General features: G+C 50.9%; 1 protein-coding gene across 2 annotated transcripts in view; it reads left to right on the top strand.

Annotated features, from left to right (window-relative positions):
• The window catches only part of GCN1 (GCN1 activator of EIF2AK4), a 54,027-nt gene extending 43,306 nt beyond the window's left edge, over positions 1-10,721 (top strand). For both annotated transcript variants that reach the window (XM_054594177.1, XM_054594176.1), the window contains exons 46-58: positions 496-657; positions 938-1,030; positions 1,266-1,409; positions 1,504-1,773; positions 2,017-2,130; positions 2,584-2,814; positions 4,685-4,878; positions 4,980-5,094; positions 6,953-7,049; positions 7,433-7,581; positions 8,065-8,172; positions 9,293-9,511; positions 10,017-10,721. In XM_054594177.1, the coding sequence (XP_054450152.1) occupies positions 496-657; positions 938-1,030; positions 1,266-1,409; positions 1,504-1,773; positions 2,017-2,130; positions 2,584-2,814; positions 4,685-4,878; positions 4,980-5,094; positions 6,953-7,049; positions 7,433-7,581; positions 8,065-8,172; positions 9,293-9,511; positions 10,017-10,142 (2,022 nt within the window). In that variant the 3' untranslated portion in view covers positions 10,143-10,721. The remainder of the gene's footprint in view (positions 1-495; positions 658-937; positions 1,031-1,265; positions 1,410-1,503; positions 1,774-2,016; positions 2,131-2,583; positions 2,815-4,684; positions 4,879-4,979; positions 5,095-6,952; positions 7,050-7,432; positions 7,582-8,064; positions 8,173-9,292; positions 9,512-10,016) is intronic.
• Positions 10,722-19,185: the final 8,464 nt, after the last annotated feature.

Raw genomic sequence — 19,185 nt, 5'->3', positions numbered from 1 at the left:
CGGCAGGCCTACATGTCACTAGCCCTTAGGTTCATAGCGAGCTTTGCTTTGGTGGAATTAGTTACAAGGGGCACAGAGCTGTCCTTGGCCCCACGGCAGCCCCAGGGGCAAGTATTTGAGTTGGACTTGAAGAAGCACTTGGAGTGTTTTGAGAGGATAGGCAAAGGAATGAGTTGGGGCGGGGGGAGGTGAAGTCAGGCAGGCTCACCCTGGGAAGGAGCTTGGAGCGCGAGAGTATCCGGAGAACTCCCCTTAAAAATCAGGCTATTCACTATGAAGTCTGGGTTTAGACTCCTCTCAGGTAGATTACACATCCTCTCCCCTTTTTTAGATACGCACATTTTCACAGGAAACAGCTAAGTGAAAAGAAAAGTCAAGCCATGGGAGTGGTAGCAGCCTGGCTGGGCCAGAGGTCCCTGCTGTCCTTCCTTGCTCGCTTCTGCTCCCTCCTTGCTTGCCCCTGCTGCGTCAGGTACAGCGCACGTGCTGTTGCAGGTGCTGTATTTTTCCGAGTCCCTTGTCCCCACGGCAAGGAAGGCTTTGTGTGACCCACTGGAGGAGGTCAGAGAGGCGGCGGCCAAGACCTTTGAGCAGCTGCACTCCACCATCGGCCACCAGGCTCTGGAGGACATCCTTCCTTTTTTATTGAAGCAGCTGGTGAGTGGATCTGCCGCACACCTACCAGTTTGGTTTTTACCGTCTTTGTAGAAGCGAAACATAGGGGGCTTATTATGCCAAGGCAGCCGCATGTGGGCCCCACAGGGTGGGTGCAGCAGCAGCAGATGGGGCTCTGTGCTTCTCCTGTAACAGTCAGTGAGTGTGGGTGCAGGAGAGGGGGGGAGGAGAGTGGAGAAGGGAATCGGGCGTGGCTGGTCCAGACAGCGGAGGTGGGGACAGGAGCCAGCTCTCCAGTGTAGCTCCTGATCCCCCTCTGCAGGAGGATGACGAGGTGTCAGAATTCGCCTTGGACGGTCTGAAGCAAGTCATGGCCATCAAGAGTCGTGTTGTGCTGCCCTACCTCGTGCCCAAGGTAAATCCTACCAGGTGGCAACTCCCTCTGGCCCAGAAGCCACGGCCACGTCGTTGTTCCTGGGCTGGCCATGAAGGCCCTTGCTGAACTCAGATACTGGGCGAGGTGGGCAGTGGGTGCAGGACGCCCTGGAGCGGACACTGAGCTTTGAACAGCGGGGACAGGGGCTCCCCAGGGCCTAGTCCAGCCAGCACGGGCAGCCTTACTTGTGATGATGGTGTTCGTCATTCTACAGCTGACAACTCCACCCGTCAATACCCGGGTGCTGGCCTTCCTCTCATCTGTGGCAGGCGATGCCCTGACCCGTCATCTTGGCGTGATCCTCCCTGCGGTCATGTTGGCCCTGAAGGAGAAGCTTGGGACTCCAGACGAGCAGCTGGTGAGTGTCACGACCACTCCCATGGGCCTTCTAACAGCCCCTTGTCCTGCCTCGGTGGAGCTGAGCTCAGCCTAGGTGTCCCCTGTGGTTGTAGGAGATGGCCAATTGTCAGGCTGTGATCCTCTCAGTCGAGGATGACATGGGGCACCGGATCATCATCGAGGACCTGTTGGAAGCCACCCGCAGCCCTGAGGTGGGCATGAGGCAGGCGGCAGCCATCATCCTCAACATCTACTGCTCCCGCTCGAAGGCAGACTACACCAGCCACCTGCGGGGCCTGGTCTCGGGCCTGATCCGCCTCTTCAACGACTCCAGCCCTGTGGTCCTGGAGGAGAGCTGGGACGCGCTGAACGCCATTACCAAGGTCAGGGCACTGCTGACCCTGCAACCAGCTTTTGACTGTAGACAGTTCCACACACTTACAAGTCTAGACTCTTAAAATAACCCCTATATGGCTGTCACCTTGCTTCAACATCCATCCGCTCATGGCCAGTCTCGTTTATACTCCCGCCCACACCCTTCTCCCTGCTGTATATTTTGAAGTGGTCTTGATAGAGCTGTACTTAGAGCTCTGACAGCCTCTCTGTTTTTTCCTGGCCTCCCACAGAAGCTGGATGCTGGCAACCAGCTGGCACTAATTGAAGAACTCCACAAAGAAATCCGGCTCATTGGGAACGAGAGCAAAGGCGGGCACGTGCCAGGGTTCTGCCTCCCAAAGAAGGTAAGCCAGGACTCGTGTGCAGGGTGCCGCGGCACACAGCCTTCCTCCGCCTTCACCCGCAGCTGGAGCTGCGGAGGGCAGCTGGAGCAGCCGTGTGTTATCGGATGATGGTCCAGGTGCTATTCTGCACCTTCACAGACAGTGTGTTTCTTCCCCATGGTGGTCATGTGGGGACAGGGTTCCTGCCACATTCGGTTTAAACTATGGGGGTGAGTCACAAAGGTGACAACAGTGCCTTTGTACCTGTGTGATAGGCCTGTTGGGACTCTTGCGGTCATCATTAAGTCAAGACTATCCCCCAGCCAGCAGTCTCTCCAGCTGGGATCCTGGCAGCCCGAATCAGCCTCTCCCATGGAACTGCAGAGAGGGTGGCTGACAGGAGCACTTTGCGTTGGGTGGGAGATGCCGGGGCCCAGCGCCTTTGGGATTTGACTTGTGTGATTCTCTTGTCAGGGCGTAACCTCCATTCTTCCAGTGCTGCGGGAGGGAGTCCTGACTGGCAGCCCAGAGCAGAAAGAGGAAGCCGCCAAAGCTTTAGGCCTGGTCATCCGCCTGACCTCGGCCGACGCCCTGAGGCCCTCCGTGGTCAGCATCACTGGCCCTCTGATTCGCATCCTGGGGGACCGGTTCAGCTGGAATGTGAAGGCAGCTTTGCTCGAGACACTCAGCCTCTTGCTGGCCAAGGTAAGTGAGTGATAGGTTCATTCTCTTGGTCCATTTGGATCTTAGAGAAGAGATCTGTCTGCAGGAGATGGTCCAAGGTGTCATGTGGCAGAGAGTGACAGCTTATTATGGAGAAATGGCATAATAGAGGGTGTCATGAGCTTGGAGTCTAGCCTCACACCACACAGTGCTCAATTACAGGTCCCCCACTGAAGAGCTATATGGCTTCAGTGAACTTGTGAAAGTCTCGTAGCCTCGGAGCCTGTTTCCTCATGTACAGTTTGAGACTACTGCTACTGCTGCCCTGGCACAGGGCGGTGAAAGGGGGGCCCTGGATGAGACAGTGTTGGGCACAGTGCCTGACGCATTCTAAGAGCTTGATGCACAGTAATCCCTCCTTTTTTTTTTTTTTTTTTTTTTTTTAAGATTTTACTTATTTTTAGAGAGAAGGGAAAGGAGGGAGAAAGAGAGGGAGAGAAACATTGTGTGGTTGCCCCTTGTGTGCCCGCCTACTGGGGACCTGGCCCACAACCCAGGCATGTGCCCCTACTGGGAATTGAATGGTAACACTTTGGTTCACAGGCCAGCACTCAACCCACTGAGCCACACCAGCCAGGGCATAGTCACTCTTATTTTAAAGAACTACTGGTTCAAAGGAAAAAATCCAGGGTGCCATAAATACAACTAAAACTTTGTTTAAGTATGCTTTCACTATTATCCCATTCTTTCTCCTCATAAAGGGAGAGATGCAAAGAATCTGATGAGGGAATGAGAAGGAACTCTGAGTGCAGCTGAAATAACTTCACTTTTTGCCAAAAGTGTAAGGAGCAAATATCCAAAATATTAACTATTTCTGATGTTTTGGGAGGCAGTGATTAAGCCCTTTAGATTAAAAAAAAGATAAACAGAGCCAAGATTCATTATAAAAAATAATGGATAACTTGTGGTTTGGAAACAAAAGCAAGCTTAAAATTTTTAGCTTTTTTTTTTTTTTTTTTTTTTCCTTTTTGAAGAAAGGTATGGGGAGTGACTTCCCAGCTAAAAATGGGATTGTGAGCATCAGCGTCAATCTGTAGAAAACTGAGCCCTTTTTAAAAAACTTAAGTCATCTTTGCTTTGCTCTCTAGCCTACTAATGGAGCCCATCCCTCACAGAATTTGCCCCTTAGGCCATGGGCTAGGCGTCCCTCATAGGCAGCCGGGTCCCAGCCCCCTGTGTTTACTGCAGGCCTGCAGCGCCCCCAGCAGGCTGCAGACAGCTGGCCCCAGGGTCTCCCCACCTCCAGGCAGCCGCTCCAATGTTCCCGCTTAGCAGTCAGGAAACCCGTAGCCTTGGAGCCTTCTGCGTTCTGTCACAAGCGTACCTGTTTTTCTGTAGAAGGACAGGGATTCAACTGGATTTTTAATGGGAGGGGTACACACATGTACAGGGATGACTTTCAGGGGCCATTTGTTTCATAGGATTGTTCTGGGAGCTGAATGTCAAGTGCTCAGGAGACGGCACCTGTCCTTATGCACCTAGTTTGGTTCCCTGTCTTTGACTAGAACAGTTCTTCAGCAGTGCAGACAGTGCCTGCCTGCCTGCTTGTAACCTCTTCAGAGACAGAGGTTCCAAGTCACTTGCCCACATGGACAGGCCTCCGCCAAGCCAAGCTGATGGCTTCCTCAGGGGTGGTCTTCCTCCTCCCCCTGCCCCCTTTCCCTGCGCTGGAAACAGAAGAGGGGGCAGAGCATGGCCTGCCTCTGCTGGGCTCTCCTGTCTTACGGGATGTCTGTTCCTAGCCTGCGTGAGGGAGCTGGGAAGCCCGTGGTGGTTTGGGGCGGTTCACTTTCGTGCTGTAGCACTTGCACTGCACCTCAGCTGTGCTGTCGGGTGTGGGTTTTTCTCACAGGTCGGGATCGCCTTGAAGCCCTTCCTGCCTCAGCTGCAGACCACTTTTACCAAAGCGCTGCAGGACTCCAACCGGGGCGTGCGCCTGAAGGCCGCTGACGCACTGGGGAAGCTCATTTCCATCCACATCAAGGTGGACCCTCTCTTTACAGAGCTGCTGAATGGAATCCGTGTCATGGAGGACCCGGGTGTCAGGTGAGCGCCAGCAGGGGCATGCCGCCGCCGGGTCAGGCCTGCGGGGCGGGAGCAGTAGGGAGGGAGAGCCGGGGGCTGAGTTGGGTGCGTTGGTTCTGCAGGGACACCATGCTGCAGGCCCTGAGGTTTGTGATCCAGGGAGCAGGGGGCAAGGTGGACGTGGCCATCCGGAAAAACATTGTCTCCCTCCTGTTGAGCATGCTGGGACACGATGAGGTGAGGCTGTGAGGGGTTGGGGAGGGCGGGCCTTTTTCTTTGGTTGGTATCTTTGCTTTGCTTTAGCTATACTTAGTACAGCTGCCAGCTGGTCCGTAGCCATCATCATTCCTGACATTCATTCTTTATGGTTTACTGATATTTGTGAGGGAGACAAGGCTGATGTATTGATAACGATACTGTGTTTTACACATAGATAAGGAAAATAAGGTTTTTCAAGTCTCAGATTGCTCATGAGTTTGCTCTGTAATTTTAAACAAACCATTCTCCCTCTCTGCTCCTCATTTCCCCATTTGTAAAATAAAGTTTCATTTATTGGTTCAGAAAATCCTTGCTGAGCTGAGGGGCTGAGCCTAGGGGTGACTGAAGTGCGGTCTCGGCCTGATGAGAGGGCTCAGCACTGCTGGAGGGGGCGGGGCTTGCCTGGCCACACCCTGGCCAGCGGTGGCGTCAGAACCCGCATCGCAGCCCTGCAGCCCTGCGACTCCCGGTTCTGTCCCGCTGCTGTTAGTGCAGCCCTTCTGCAGCCATCCTGGAAGCAGTTGTTCATGGCCCGCTGGCTGCGCAGCACCACGGCAGCTCCTGCGGGGGCTGAGTCTGTGGAAAAGGATGTCCTCTTTCCCCACTGTTGTGTGGCCTGACTGACTTCTGCGGGGCTCATCTCTGGAGAGAGGCGTTGGGGTTCATGGGCCCAATTCATCGTGTGCCTGCACCCAGGCCGGCCGCTGTTGCTGCTGCACCTATCACGGCTCCTCCAGGCCTGGTCTGATCCCCAGCCGCCAGCCCCCGGACTAAGCCCGCCTTCTCTGAGGTTCCCAAGGGAGTCTGTCTTCTTTTGGTCACAGTCTATCAGTGCTTTTACAGGGCCCCTAGACAGTGGAAGCAAAAGTACCTAAACCAATTTGCATTTCACCACAGTGGAGCTTAATATAGGTCCTGTTGGAGAGAGTGGGCATCAGAGAGAGCAGCCTTAGTCTTGCTGGGCACCTGCACTTCTGCGTGGAGCTCAGAAGCCCGAAGTGCTGCAGACCACCCTCCTCCCGCACAGAACCTCCCCTGGGTTGAAAGTGGCAATCTCAGTGCCAACCTGGCATTAGCCTCTGCATGGGTTGTTGGTTTTAGGTTTGTTTTGGGGGAGGTACGTCAGTGTTTTGGGGGAGGTATGTCAAGTTGGTGCTTATTGTTGCTGTAGCACAGAACCTAAAATCCACTCACTTAGTGTCCCACCATTAGCTGACTAGGGAGGAGCTGTTTGTGCATCTGACTTGGATTTTAACTGGAAATGCTTGGCCTTTACCTGTCTTCCTTGGGTTGATTAGTGGCTTCAGTGTGACTTTCTGTCACAAACCCTTATATAATGTAGGTGGCAGTGGTAAACCAACATAGTAGAGACAGCAGTGAGTCCCCTTGGACACCCAAAGTTGTGGGGGGAAAGGAGCTCGAGGGGTTCTCCATCTGGGTGGCAGGAGCCTCCCCTCTGTGTGCACCTCCCTGCCTCCCAGGGCTGTTCGTGGTACTTGAGATAATAGTGTAAAGCATTCAGACTTCCCAAGAAGCAAGGCGCTCTGTGAACACAGTCATTACTGCTACTACGGCGGTGATCACCATCTGCCCACACTGGAGTTTCATAATTAAGTGGAGTGCTGCGTGTGCAGTTTTTCACTCTGCATTGAGTGGCAGTTGCAGTGAATGGCGGCCCCGGTCGTGCAGCAAGAGCACCGGGGCCTGGAGGAAGGGCTGCATTTCGAGCTCCTGAGTTGCTTGTCTGCCCTCTGCCCCGGGCACTGTCGCCTTGGTGACCGTGGGGCTAGGGTGGGGTGGCTTGCACCACCTTTCAGTCCCTTCTCTGCTCTGTCAGGACAACACTCGCATCTCCTCAGCTGGATGCCTCGGGGAGCTGTGTGCCTTCCTGACCGAAGAGGAGCTTAATGCTGTCCTTCAGCAGTGCTTGCTGGGTAGGTTTTCGGTGCACTGGGGACCTCCCGTGTGAGCCTCTCAGCCCTGGGGGAGAGCCGTGGGTGCCTGTCTGCCATTCCCCTCAGAGGGTCTCCTGGCAGCTGGACCGCCCTCTCCTTGGGACTCCAGCTGTTAAAACAGTTTCCAGGGCTCCTGTAGCGCTGAGCATCTGCTCAGCACACAGCTAGAAGTCTGAAGCGTCTCCTTAGGAGTGAGAACCTCTCCTTAACTTGCCACTGTGTGTAGGGGGGCCCGTGCGCAGTGTGGACTGGGGTTCCTGCCAAGATGAGCTGGCATGCTAGTCTCAGAGGTGGGCAGACCCATGGGTTTGGAGGGACATGCTGTTAAGTGCTGGGTGACCCCAGTGTGTCCTTCTTCCTAGCGGATGTGTCCGGCATTGACTGGATGGTTCGGCATGGGCGGAGCCTGGCCCTCTCCGTGGCTGTAAACGTGGCTCCCAGCAGGCTCTGCGCAGGCAAATACAGCAGCGAAGTTCAGGACATGATCCTCAGCAATGCCATGGCAGACAGGGTAAGGCTATGGGGCAACCAGACCAGGCCGCCCCCGCCCCGCCGCCAGATTCCTCTGCCAGAGCCTTACTGACACAACACAGGGTGGGGAGGTTCTCCAGCTGGGTAGCCAGAGGCATGGGTTCAAGCTTTACATTTGCTGGTAACTTCTTGTGCCCTTGGATCAGTACTTGCTCTCCCTGGGCCCCAGTTTCATCATCTAAACAGTGAGGAGTTTGGGTTGAAGCAGCTACAGGTCCTTTCCAGGGACAAAGTCTCTGATCCCTGTTCCTGGAACCAGTGACATGGGCTTTGTTCACTTGCCTCCCAGCCAGGGCAGCCTCTCTGCAGGACCGTTGTTGAGGCGTCTTGGATGTGGGGTCGGGTGGCTGGTGGCACAGGGCCAGGATCCCGGAGATTCCTGGGGAATGGGGCTGTGCTTCACCCCACTGCTCCAAGGAAGGAGCCAGACGCTGCCCTGTGTAGCCCTCTCCTCCCTCCACAGATCCCCATTGCGGTGAGCGGGGTCCGAGGCATGGGCTTCCTGATGAAGCATCACATCGAGACAGGAGGAGGACAGTTGCCTGCCAAACTCTCCAGCCTGTTCGTTAAGGTGAGCGGGGTCCACCTGGCCCGTGAGCGGGGCCATGACCAAAGAACACTAGGAGTGCGTGCTTGGACTGGCTGTGCTCGAGGAGTTCTCTTGGAGAGCCCACAGGACGTCTCTGAGCCCTGAGGGATGGGATGCAGAGTGGTTCTGTGTGCACTTTTCCCCAACTTCTTGTCAGATTCTCAAATAGACCTGTGATCCCAAATCAAGTTAAGAGCCAGTATTCTCAACATTTTTTTCCTGGGCCCGCTGATTTCGTAAAACTAGGGGCATGCTTCGCTTTAGCTGGCATGGCACTTACTAGCGTGGCTGTCATGGGGCATGTAAACCGGGAAGCCAGCCAGCGGGGCCCCCCACAGCCTGTGTGATGAAGCAAGCTTCTTAAACATTAATGTGCACACACGTCAGGACCAGAACCTGTATTTTAAGAGATGTGATCGAGCTTGAGACTCTGCCTTTATAATCAGCTCCCAGGCAATGTCAGTGGTGCTGGTGCATGGACCTTGCTTTGAAAAATGAGGTTCCAAAGGGTGGTGGCCCCCACCCTGCAAACCCCCAGATCCCTGCTGAGAATTTTCAGGGCCTCTGTGGGGACGTCACCCTGGATGCAGCTGTTCATCAGCATTTGTTTACTGAGGACCCACTGTATACCCTGCTGGGCTGGACCCTAGAAGGATAGAGATAAAATAAACCAGGCAGACAAAACCTCAAGTTGGAGGTGCACAGAGAGCATCTGGGCTTGGGGGCTAACCTAAATGGGGCTGTCAGGCAGACGTTTGAGCTGAGACCAGAAGGATGGATGCAAAGGAACCTACCAAGCAAGAATCTGGGGCAAGCACGTCCCAGGCAGTGGGACCAGCGAGGGCAGAGGCCTGAGGCAGGAAGGGGCCTGGTGCGTTTGAGGAAGTGTAAGCCTGGTGCGGGCTGAGTGTAGTGAGCGGAGGGGAGAGGGCCATGAGATGAAGTGGGAATCCCAGCCCGTTACCTTCCCACAGTAGGGAAGGCATTGAAAAGGAGCAGTGGGGTCAGTTTCCATCATGAAGAGAGTGTCAGGGAGGAAATTGGGGCTTTGAGAAACAGACCAGGTGTGCCTGCCTTAAAAAGCCTGTGTGCCTCTTCATAGTGTCTGCAGAACCCATCCAGTGACATCAGGCTGGTGGCTGAGAAGATGATCTGGTGGGCAAACAAGGACCCGCTGCCTCCCCTGGACCCCCAAGCCATCAAACCCATCCTGAAGGCTCTTCTTGACAACACTAAGGATAAAAACACTGTTGTTAGGGCCTACAGTGACCAGGCGATTGTCAACCTCCTCAAGATGAGACAGGGCGAAGAGGTGTTTCAGGTGGGAGCCTGGGACTGGAGTGCCTCTGGGGCACGCTGGGGGCACTCGTCTTGCAGGTCTTCTGCGTGACAGTATAGAACATCATACTGCCAATGCCACCCTGTGTGCATGAGCGTGGAGGGTCAGACTGTGATCAGGTGACTGGTCTAGTGCCTGAAAACAATCCTCTCTTCCTGTTTTGGCAAGAGAGCCCTTTTTTGCAATGAAATACCACATGGCACCCAAATCTGTGAAACAGATGCCAGTCGGGCTGCCCAATGAAGCGCAGATCACTGTTCATTGAACCCTTACCCCTGGGCCATTTTTAAAGCGCTGTATTGCGAACGAACCATCACTGCCTCTCTGTGTGGAAAGCATGATGAGTGGTTTTCTTGGTTTTCCCTGGATCCGTCTGATCTTATTTTGCCTCAGTGGTTCTAGTTCTGATGTTCATTTTTGCCTTTGGTTGGAGAAACCTGAAGCCTTATTTTCTGACTCCGCCTGCTTGTTTTCATCTTTTCCACAGTCCCTCTCCAAGATCCTGGATGTAGCCAGTTTAGAGATGCTGAATGAGTGCAATCGAAGGTCTCTGAAGAAGCTGGCCAGCCAGGCCGACTCCACGGAGCAGGTCGACGACACCATCCTGACCTGAGGGGCCTGGGGCCTGCCTGCTGGGCTCCGTGTTAGCATTTCGGCTCCCCCTCTTTGTTCAATGTTTTCATTTTTGAAAATACGCTTGTTCCAGTGGGGAGCTTAGGAGATGGCATTCCCAGAAAGTATTTTAATATATCAACAGACCACAGCCAAAGCCTTAAATCAAACCCACACACGACTGAAGATGGACTCCTCCACCGCTCACCCGTTCCTTTGGAGACGAAAAGGCACGTGCGTGAGCCTCACCAGATGGAGGCCCAGCGCTGATCATCCAGGCCGGCGGGGCTGGTCAGACCGCTGGCTCCTCTTCTGGGCTCGAGCTCTGCTTCCAGAGCCAGCGCTACCAACCTGTTGCCTAGATCGTGAGTGGGGCGCCAGACAGTGAAGGCTTGCCCAGTGTAGTGTGTCTTGGTGTGGCTTTCAGTGTTGTGTGGCCTGATTAGATCTGACCCCTGTTGGGTGAAAATGATACTCGTGATGGCTTGGAGTTCATACGTCAGGGAAGGGGGACAGGTTTAAAGGCAGGTTGTTTGAAGGAGGAATGTTTAATAAAGGCTTTGATTTAATCTTGATATAAGGCAATTTTTAAAACTCCAAACACCCACTAAGCACGAAGCTTCCTGCATCAGGAATAAGGGAAGGCTGGCAGCTATTTCATTAAGCACCGGCAACACTCTGGGCATCAGAGATGCTTTCTGGGCATCTCTGTCTTCCTGTCGGAAGTCTGGTGGACGTCTCCTGACTTCCCTATCCTGAGGTCAGGCCTGGAGAGGTGTGCAGCCAGGCCTGTGGCCTCGCCTGGTGTGGGGAGTGAGCCACTTCCCTGCTCTGCCCTGACTCGGAGGTAGGGGGCTTCTGTAGTCAGGCTTTAAAGAGCACTCCATCCCTCTGTGGAGTGAGGACCCCGTTCCCATTCCCGTAGGCAGAGGACTTGCAGAGGAAGTCAGAGTTCTCTTGGAGAGCCCGCAGCATCTGCTCCTTTATGAATGACTTCCTTCCTCCTGGTTCTTAGAAGGCTCGTGATCCGTGCGTCCTGCCTGATCGGGCACGCCCTTCTGGGCCCAGTGACGCAAGTTTTTCTGGGCTGTTTCCCTGGTCACAATATGAAATAAACCTCTATTAAAATTACTGATCAGAGCTGTAAAAGGAAGAGAAATAAAACATGGTGGCAGTGAACTCCCTTTGTACAAGGTCTAAAATGCAATACCAAAAAAAGCAAGGCTTTGCTTATTAATAATGTGGCAGAGGTAGAAAGCCCTGTGACTCAGCACTTCTGATGGATAAGACAAGGTGACCTCTAAGATATTTCTGATGAAATCCTTGCTGTCAGTGCCTAAGCCTTTCATGTCACAGGACTTTCTGTTTCCTTGCAGCAGACATGGTCTCAGTTGGCTCAATGTAATTGTAGAGTCCCAGTGCTGGAAGGGACCTTGAGAGGTCAGCTGAGTCAGTCTCCATAGCCAAACCAGCCAATGGTTTCAGCTTGTGGTAGTCATGGTCACTTTAACTGTTCCCTGGTTCTGGGATTCAGATGGTCATCGGCGTTCTCCTGGCTGCCTGGGGCATATGTCCAGCAAGCTGTCTGCATATGTGGTCAGCTCTCCCAGTGAGCCATGGGGAGGTAGCTGAAGTTTCTGGGTGTGGGGCTATAGGCCGGGAACCTCTGTTAAGCCCCTGAGGTGGTCTTCAGTGTTTCCTCTGGGATCTTCGAACTGATGCTTATGTCCACCTGTAGTGTTCAGTCCACAGTCTGAAATTGGGAGAGGTGCCTGAGGTCCTTAGAGGTGGAAGACATTCAACAAAATCTAAAGGAAAAACACCAGGTTCCAGTTCCAGAAACGGGAGGAGGATGAGCGCTCTGTGTTCAGGGTGGATGGATGACTCAAAGGCCCCAGAGCGTGCTGAATTACATTCCCGGGGCCTGGAAGTGGGGGTGTGGACTCCCAGGGAGTGAGCTCTGAAGGGCTGTCCCAGATGTGACAGCGGGGCTGACAAAAGGGCCTGGTCAGCCCAGCCTGAACACCCTGGAGGGCCTGGCGCCTGGCAGCAGAACACAAAGCTCTTTGCCCTGGTGGTTGGTAGAGCTGTATAGTCCTTAGGCAAGTTGGCCAACCGTTTTGGCCCATTTGCTGTCTGTAAAATGGGGAATTTGGAATGGAAGCTCTAAACGCTTGTTCTCCAAGTTGTCCTATAGGGACTAATAGTAATTGTAACAGATGACATTTGGCTTTTTTTTTTTCATTTAATCCTCTCAACCTATAAGGTGGCTTCTCTTGCTGCTGTTTTCCAGAGGAAATCCAGTCACAGAGAAGGCACTTGCCCACGGTCACATGGCTAAGAAACGGCAGTCTGCCCCCAGAGCTCAAATTCTTAGCCTTTCTCTTTGCTTCTGTGCTGGCTGGTTAAGCACAAGCATTTTTCACTCTTTGGAACAGTGTTTCCAAACCTTTCACAGCCTGGCACACTAGCAATGAGAATCCAGGTGCAGCCCCCAAGGTCAACCCTGCAGCTGCTCTGGAGGACTGGCCTGGGGCTCTTTCCACCCCAGGCCCCACCCAGCTGTTCTGCGGCCAATCAGTAATACCTCACCCCGCTCACAGGACACTTGCTGGGAAGGTCTTTAGAAAAGACTTTATTCTTTTGGACTTCCAGCGACCCAGGAGAGAGGATTCCCATCTCTCTCTGCCCTGCTCCTGAAAGGCAATGACGAGATATGCCCTTAGCTAATCCGGGGGAAACAAGCAGCATTCTCGGTCCTTCAGCTGACTCTTGGAACCTCTGGAATCCTGAGCGTCGAGATAATTTTAAAATGTGAGAGAAGTGTGACATGTCACATCCCTCCGGCAACCAAACCTACAGGTAAGTTGCTCCCATCACACTGCTCTGGTGCTGGGGGCTCAGGAGAGTTGGCAAAAGGTATGCTGGAGGGACACTCGTATTTGCAGGCACTTGGAGACACCTTACTGAGGGGAGATTTTGAAACAAGTTGGCAGTTAAGAGTGTTTATTTCCTAAGGATGGGTCTGTGTGGACATGCCTTAATTTGCCTTCAAGCCTTTCTAAATTAGAATAGGAAGAAATAAGAAGCAACCAAACTTGAAAGATCTGGGTCCTAAATATTTTTAAGGAAATGCAGATAGCGCTTTCAAGTCCACATAGTGGAGCCACAGAGATTTTGAGGTCAGGCTTGAACCTTGTCTTGACCACGTCGCAGTAAGCTAGGTGACCCACAGCATGGTCCTGAGCTCTCTGCACCCTCATGTCCTCATCTGTGCGGTGGCGGCCCAGTCACACAGGCTGACGTGGAGGGAACGGGCGATGCGCTCTGCCCGGCCGGGCACACCCACACCGAGGCGCAGCTGATGGGAGTGGAGGCAGGTGTCAGTGAAGAGGAACTGGACACGGTGAGGCCCCTGTTACCGCCCAGGGCGTGTCACAGGGACAGCCCTCTCCAGGTCAGGAGGTAATTGCTGGGCCCCAGGTTTGCAGGTGTGTTGGTAACTTCTTGAGCCTGAAGTTTGAAAAGCTAACATTTCTTTGGAGGAGTGACGATTGCTGTTTGACGACCTGAAACACCGAATGAGACACACGGTGGGTCCTCACTGAGCCTGGGCGGGAAAGCGCTTCACCGCCATCTTCGGAGCGTGCTTCTGGCACCCTCGTGGGGGAGACTGGCGGGACTGGTCCTTATTTTCTGAGGAGGGAAGTTGAGCTACAGATGTGAAGGAGAATCTCTCAGGCTGCGCAGCCAGTTAGTTGGCCACAGAACTGGAAAAAACCCATATTTCTTGATATTCTGGTCACCAAGCCCCAGGGCCTTTCTATAAAAATAATTTTGGAAGATGAATTTAACAAAAGAAGCTAATCAAGTTCTTGGCATGTGGCTCTGTGGGGTGACTGGATTCCACTTTGCAGAGGGGTGGAGCCCAGTTATTCATTGGGTGGTTCTGAGCTGCCCCTTGGTTCTGCTAGGAGGTTCCCTGCAGCCTGCCGGGGGGAAGGGTAGTGCTGATGGTGGTGGAGTTTAGGAAACGAGAAAAACTGGTCCAAGGATTATTACCTTAGTGGGATTTCTGGGTGAGACTCCTGAACGGGCCCACGTGGAACACACCAGGCACTTTCTGATGCTGCTCCGAGATGGCAGCCCGGCCATAAGCTATAGTCAATCCTTCTGACCATGGAGATTCCCATGAAAAAGGGAGGTGGGAAGCTGGGGTGCGGCCGCAACTAATCCAGCATTTCTCAAACACTGTGGCCTCAGGGCCCCAATGAAAAATTATTGAGGACCCCGTCTTAGACATCGAAACTGGTCAACTTTAAAAGTTTTAGTAATTCATTTAAAAATAATAAATCCATGACCTGTTAGTATAAAGAACTGTCCATGACAATTATAACTTGTTTTCCAAAACAAAAACCATTTCAGTGAGGAGAGGGGCATGGTTTTACATTTTTTGCAAGTCTGCTTGATGTCTAGTTGCTTACACCTGCTTCTGTAGTCAATCTGTTCAATATCACATGCCATGTGGACTCTGGAAACTCCACTGTAGACTCTAAGCGAATGAGAGTGGAAAAGGCAAATACCGTCTTAGTATTGTGAAATGTTTTGGCTTCACTGATTTTTTGAAAGGGTCTTAGGGAGCCCCAAGGTCCCCAGATCACACTTGGAGAACCACTAATCTAATTTAAAAGATGAAGAGACGAAAATCCTATTGAAGGGTTTGGTGGGAGTCGGGTGCAGTTTGACTCTGAGCTATAGTGAGAGACCCTAAGTTTGGCCCATACCCCACGTAAAGCAAACTTAAGAGAGTTCAACTATGTTATTTCTGATATTCCTTCTCTAACTTCAAATTCTGTGCGTGGCTTCGCTTTAACAGACATCCAAGTGCCTACCATGTATGAGGCCCCACAGGATACAGAATGGTCCCTGCAATCAAGTAACTAAATGTCCACCTGATTTTGAGAACTATACCTAAGGGCAGGGCGAGGCCATTGCCAAGTCTCTTGGTATGGCATTAGGCAGGCAGGTACGGCATAAAGGGCCAGTTTTCGATTCATCAAGGGAGACCATGTGCAGTTTCCTATGTTCCTTCCCTCTTGGGCCAGCATGTTGGATGGGGGCCCCATCTTGGCTCATTTAAAGTCCCTGGCACTCTCTTTACTTGCTCTCTCTCAATTCCCATTTACACCCACTTCTACCTTCTTCCAGGATTGCAGCATGTACTTCCTTCCTTGCTACTTACCTCAGGGACTTTAGAATCCACTGCTGACCCGTCTGAAATCTGGCTTTCACAGGTCCCTCTAGGCCTTGGCTGTGCTATCCCTCATCTCCCACTGCTACCCTCAAGGTACTGTTGGCTCTGTCTCCAAGGCCTCAGCCTGAGTGAGGCTCCCTCACCTCTACCCTCTTAGCCTCCCCTCTAGCGACTGCACTTCCAGACTCTGTTGCCAGCTAAGCTCTTTAAAGTGCCCTAAACCCATCTTCAGTCCCTGCTGCTCAATCTTTACATTTGCTTGCTGCTAATCCTCTACCTCTGCTACCCTGAAAAAGACTACATTCAACACCACTGTTCTCACCGCCCATTCTTTTGCTCTTTTCATTCACTGCCAAGCTTCTTGAACGGAGAGTATATACCCACCACCTCCATTGTGTTGCTGTCCCTACAACCTCTGCAAACTCCTGTCCCTCTTTCCTTTTTTAATTCAGACACACATGTATTTGCATTCTCTACCGGAATGTAAGCTCCACAAAAGCAGGGGTTTTAGTTTTATTTACTGCTAGATCCCCAGTTCAGTGTCTGGTATACAGTAGCCCTCAGGTGTGTGTGGAAGGAACCATAAGCTCGTAAGGACGGGGCTTTAATTTGCTCATGTTGTAGCCGCAGTGCCCAGCACAGTGCCTGGCACCTGGTAAGCACACAGTATTTACTGAATGGGTGAATGAATTGCCAGGCATGAGATTTTGTTTTGTTTTGTTTTTTTAAGCGCTGCTTTGGTTGATATTGTTTGCATATTGCCTTCTGCATCTGTCTCTTCCTGCTGTTACCTCACACCTGGCCTTCAGCAATCACCGCCTTAAAAGTTCTGCAGCTGAAATCCATTCTGCATGCGTGCACCAGATTACTTTCCAAAAATAACATTTTGCTATTGCTCCTCTGCTTAAAAACTTTCAATGCCTCCCCAGTGTGGTTTCTTATGTACAGACAGGTGGGGTTGGAAAAGCTCATCTGTAAGTTAACTGTTCAGTGGAACAAAGTTTCTCCTCAGCAGTACACACTAGATCTTACGTCAGGTCATGAAAGTTTATATATATATATCTCCTGTCTACCTACCTACCTACCTACCTACCAAAACATGGCTCCATTCATTAAACTGTAGTTTAAATAAATGTGAAATAGTGTTTCTACAGGAAATATAATCAGAGCTTCATTTTTGGGACACCAAGCACATACCTTGGCCTATAGGGAATTCCCCCTCAAAGCTAAAATTGATGATTGTCACAGGCTGTAACAGTGGCTGTTTAATACACCTGTCATTCAAAGCTCTCTAAATTCCATCAGGAACTGTCTTCCCTATCATTCTAGCTAAAAGTGATAGTGCTCCTCCTCTGAAGTCTAGACTGCTTATTTGACAGCAATTTTATTAATTGCATCATCTTATATTTTTAATTCCTTGTATGTTTTAATTCCTTGTGAGTATGTTTTCTTCTGATGAGACTGTAAGCTCCTGGACGGAAAAGGCTCTTTTCTACTATCCGTGTCACGTGATGAACAAATAGCACTCATTAAATAATTAATTTCTAAGTAACTGAAGGAATTAATGCTTACTGCTGTCCAGAATACACGTGCAGGCAAGTCAGGAATCTGGTCTTCATGATGGCCGATTCTGCTCTACTCCTCAAAAGTATCCTGCAGCCCTGATGTCAGGAGGCTGCCTTGGAAATGTGTGCTGGAGTCTGCAATAAGAAATGGCTGAAAGTGTGCATGAGTCAGTGCACAATGACCTTAGCTAACGGCACTGGTTACTGTTTATCACACACATGCCTGTATGGGGATACCTTGGAGATACTGTGGGTTCAGTTCCAGACCACCACGATAAGGTGAGTATCACAATAAAAGGCAGTCGCACAAATTTTTTGGTTTCCCAGTTTCACATAAAAGTTACGTTTGCACTATACTATAGTCTATTAAAAGTGCAATAGCATTATGTCTAAAAAATAAGTTATTACTAAAAAATGCTATCATGTGAGACTTGAGTGAATCGTAATCCTTTTGCTGGTGGAGGATCTCGCCTTTAATTTATTTTAAAAAAACACACTATCTGTGAAGCGCAGTAAAACGAAATACTATGCCTATACGTGCCAGGTGATTTACAAACATAGCTCTAATCCTCACAAGTATCCTGTGTGGAACCTGGGGTTCTGAGAAATTGTGACGTGACTTATCCAAGAGCGCAAAGCTGTTAAGGGATGGAGCCACGATTTCAAAGCTACCATATGAACCAAAGCCTCTTGGACTCCACAGCAGGTTGAAAGATGGTCTGGAGGGGTCTCCTGCCTCACTGGCTTGTCAGGGTTGAGTGTGCTTGCCTGGCGGCTACAGTGAGTCAGCCTTCTTTCCTTATACTTCCTAAATAAAACAGCTGGATCAAAGGAAATCCTACCAACCTTTCACAGACTAAGGACCATTTCTCAATGGTCATATGAGCAGCTCCTCTCCCAGCTAGTACCCTCAGGTTCCATGTTCTTTTGACATCACCATACTGATCCTCAGCTCCTGGAAAAACAACTGAAAGCTTGAGTCAGACACTCCATGTGCTGGCTGGGTAGCTAAGTTGCATTGATGCGCTATGCTAAGGTTTCGAGTTCAATCTCTGGTCAGGGCACATGCAATAAGCAACAAATGAATGACTAAGTAAGTGTAGTAACAAATCAATGTTTCTCTCCCCAAGTTAGTAAACAAAAGGATCTTTCCTGCAACATTGTTATAACAACAAAAACTTATAAACAACACTAATGCCTATCAACAGCAGAGTGGTAAAATTATAGTACCACCATATGGAGTACTATACGCCATTAATAAAATGTGTAAGTATACTGTTAAAGAGAAAAGGTGGCCCTGTTAAGTAGCTCAGATGGTTATAGAGTGTCGGCCCAACATGCCAAGGTTCCGGGTTGGATCCCTGGTCAGGGCATGTACAAGAAACAACCAATGAATGCATAAATAAGTGAAACAACAAATTGGCTTCTGTCTAAAATCAATTTTAAAAAAAGCAACTGAACATACACATGTATGTGTTTGCAAAGGCATAGAAAACTCATTGAAGGACATTCATTCATTCAACATTTATTTAAGCATTTTAAGGTATCCAAGAAACATCAAGAGGTTACCTGTGAGGATTGGGTCTGAAGAAAAAAATAGTAAATTGTGCTTTTTGGTAGACTTCTGTACTTTTTTTTTTTTTTTTTAAACCATGAGCACTACTTTTTATAGTAACGATTTAAAAATGTTTGATAAAGTAGAAATATCTAACAGGTTCTTTACTGGACAGGGACAGGATACTTACAAACCTCTGCAATTCTGTAATGAGGATGGCAGTAGGAGCATCCTATTTTTAGGACAGGTGGGAGCTTACTCTAAAGCTGGAAAAAAACGGGCTGATGATAAAGCGAGTACCTCTCAACTTCTGGCGGCCCAGATCTTCCCAACCATACAACTGAGTATCTATCTGGAGATGATGAAATTGAAGCCCAGGGAGCTGCTGCTTTCGGACTCGGGCTGCATCTTACACACCGGGTCGTTCATCTCCCAGGCTCAACGTCAAGGTGGACGTGATTCTGAGTCGAACTATTCTCCCCATTTTTACCAAAAAGGCAACTCAGGCTCCAAGAGGTAACAGGGCTAGAATGTGATTTCGACCCAGAGCTGACCTCAAGGGTCACACTCCTAACCCGCTAAGCTCCGGCAGGCGATTCCTGTCCTGTAAACTCAGCAGCCACCAACCGCTTGGGCGTCCAGTCCACAGGCCCGGGGCACAGGAAGGGGG

The sequence above is a fragment of the Pteronotus mesoamericanus genome, unplaced genomic scaffold (assembly GCF_021234165.1).
Source record: "Pteronotus mesoamericanus isolate MK-2021 breed Mesoamerican mustached bat unplaced genomic scaffold, CSHL_Meso_final scaffold_507, whole genome shotgun sequence".
NCBI lineage: Eukaryota > Metazoa > Chordata > Mammalia > Chiroptera > Mormoopidae > Pteronotus > Pteronotus mesoamericanus.
The sequence above is the reverse complement of the archived record's forward strand: the minus strand, read 5'-3'. Positions and strand labels throughout refer to the sequence as shown.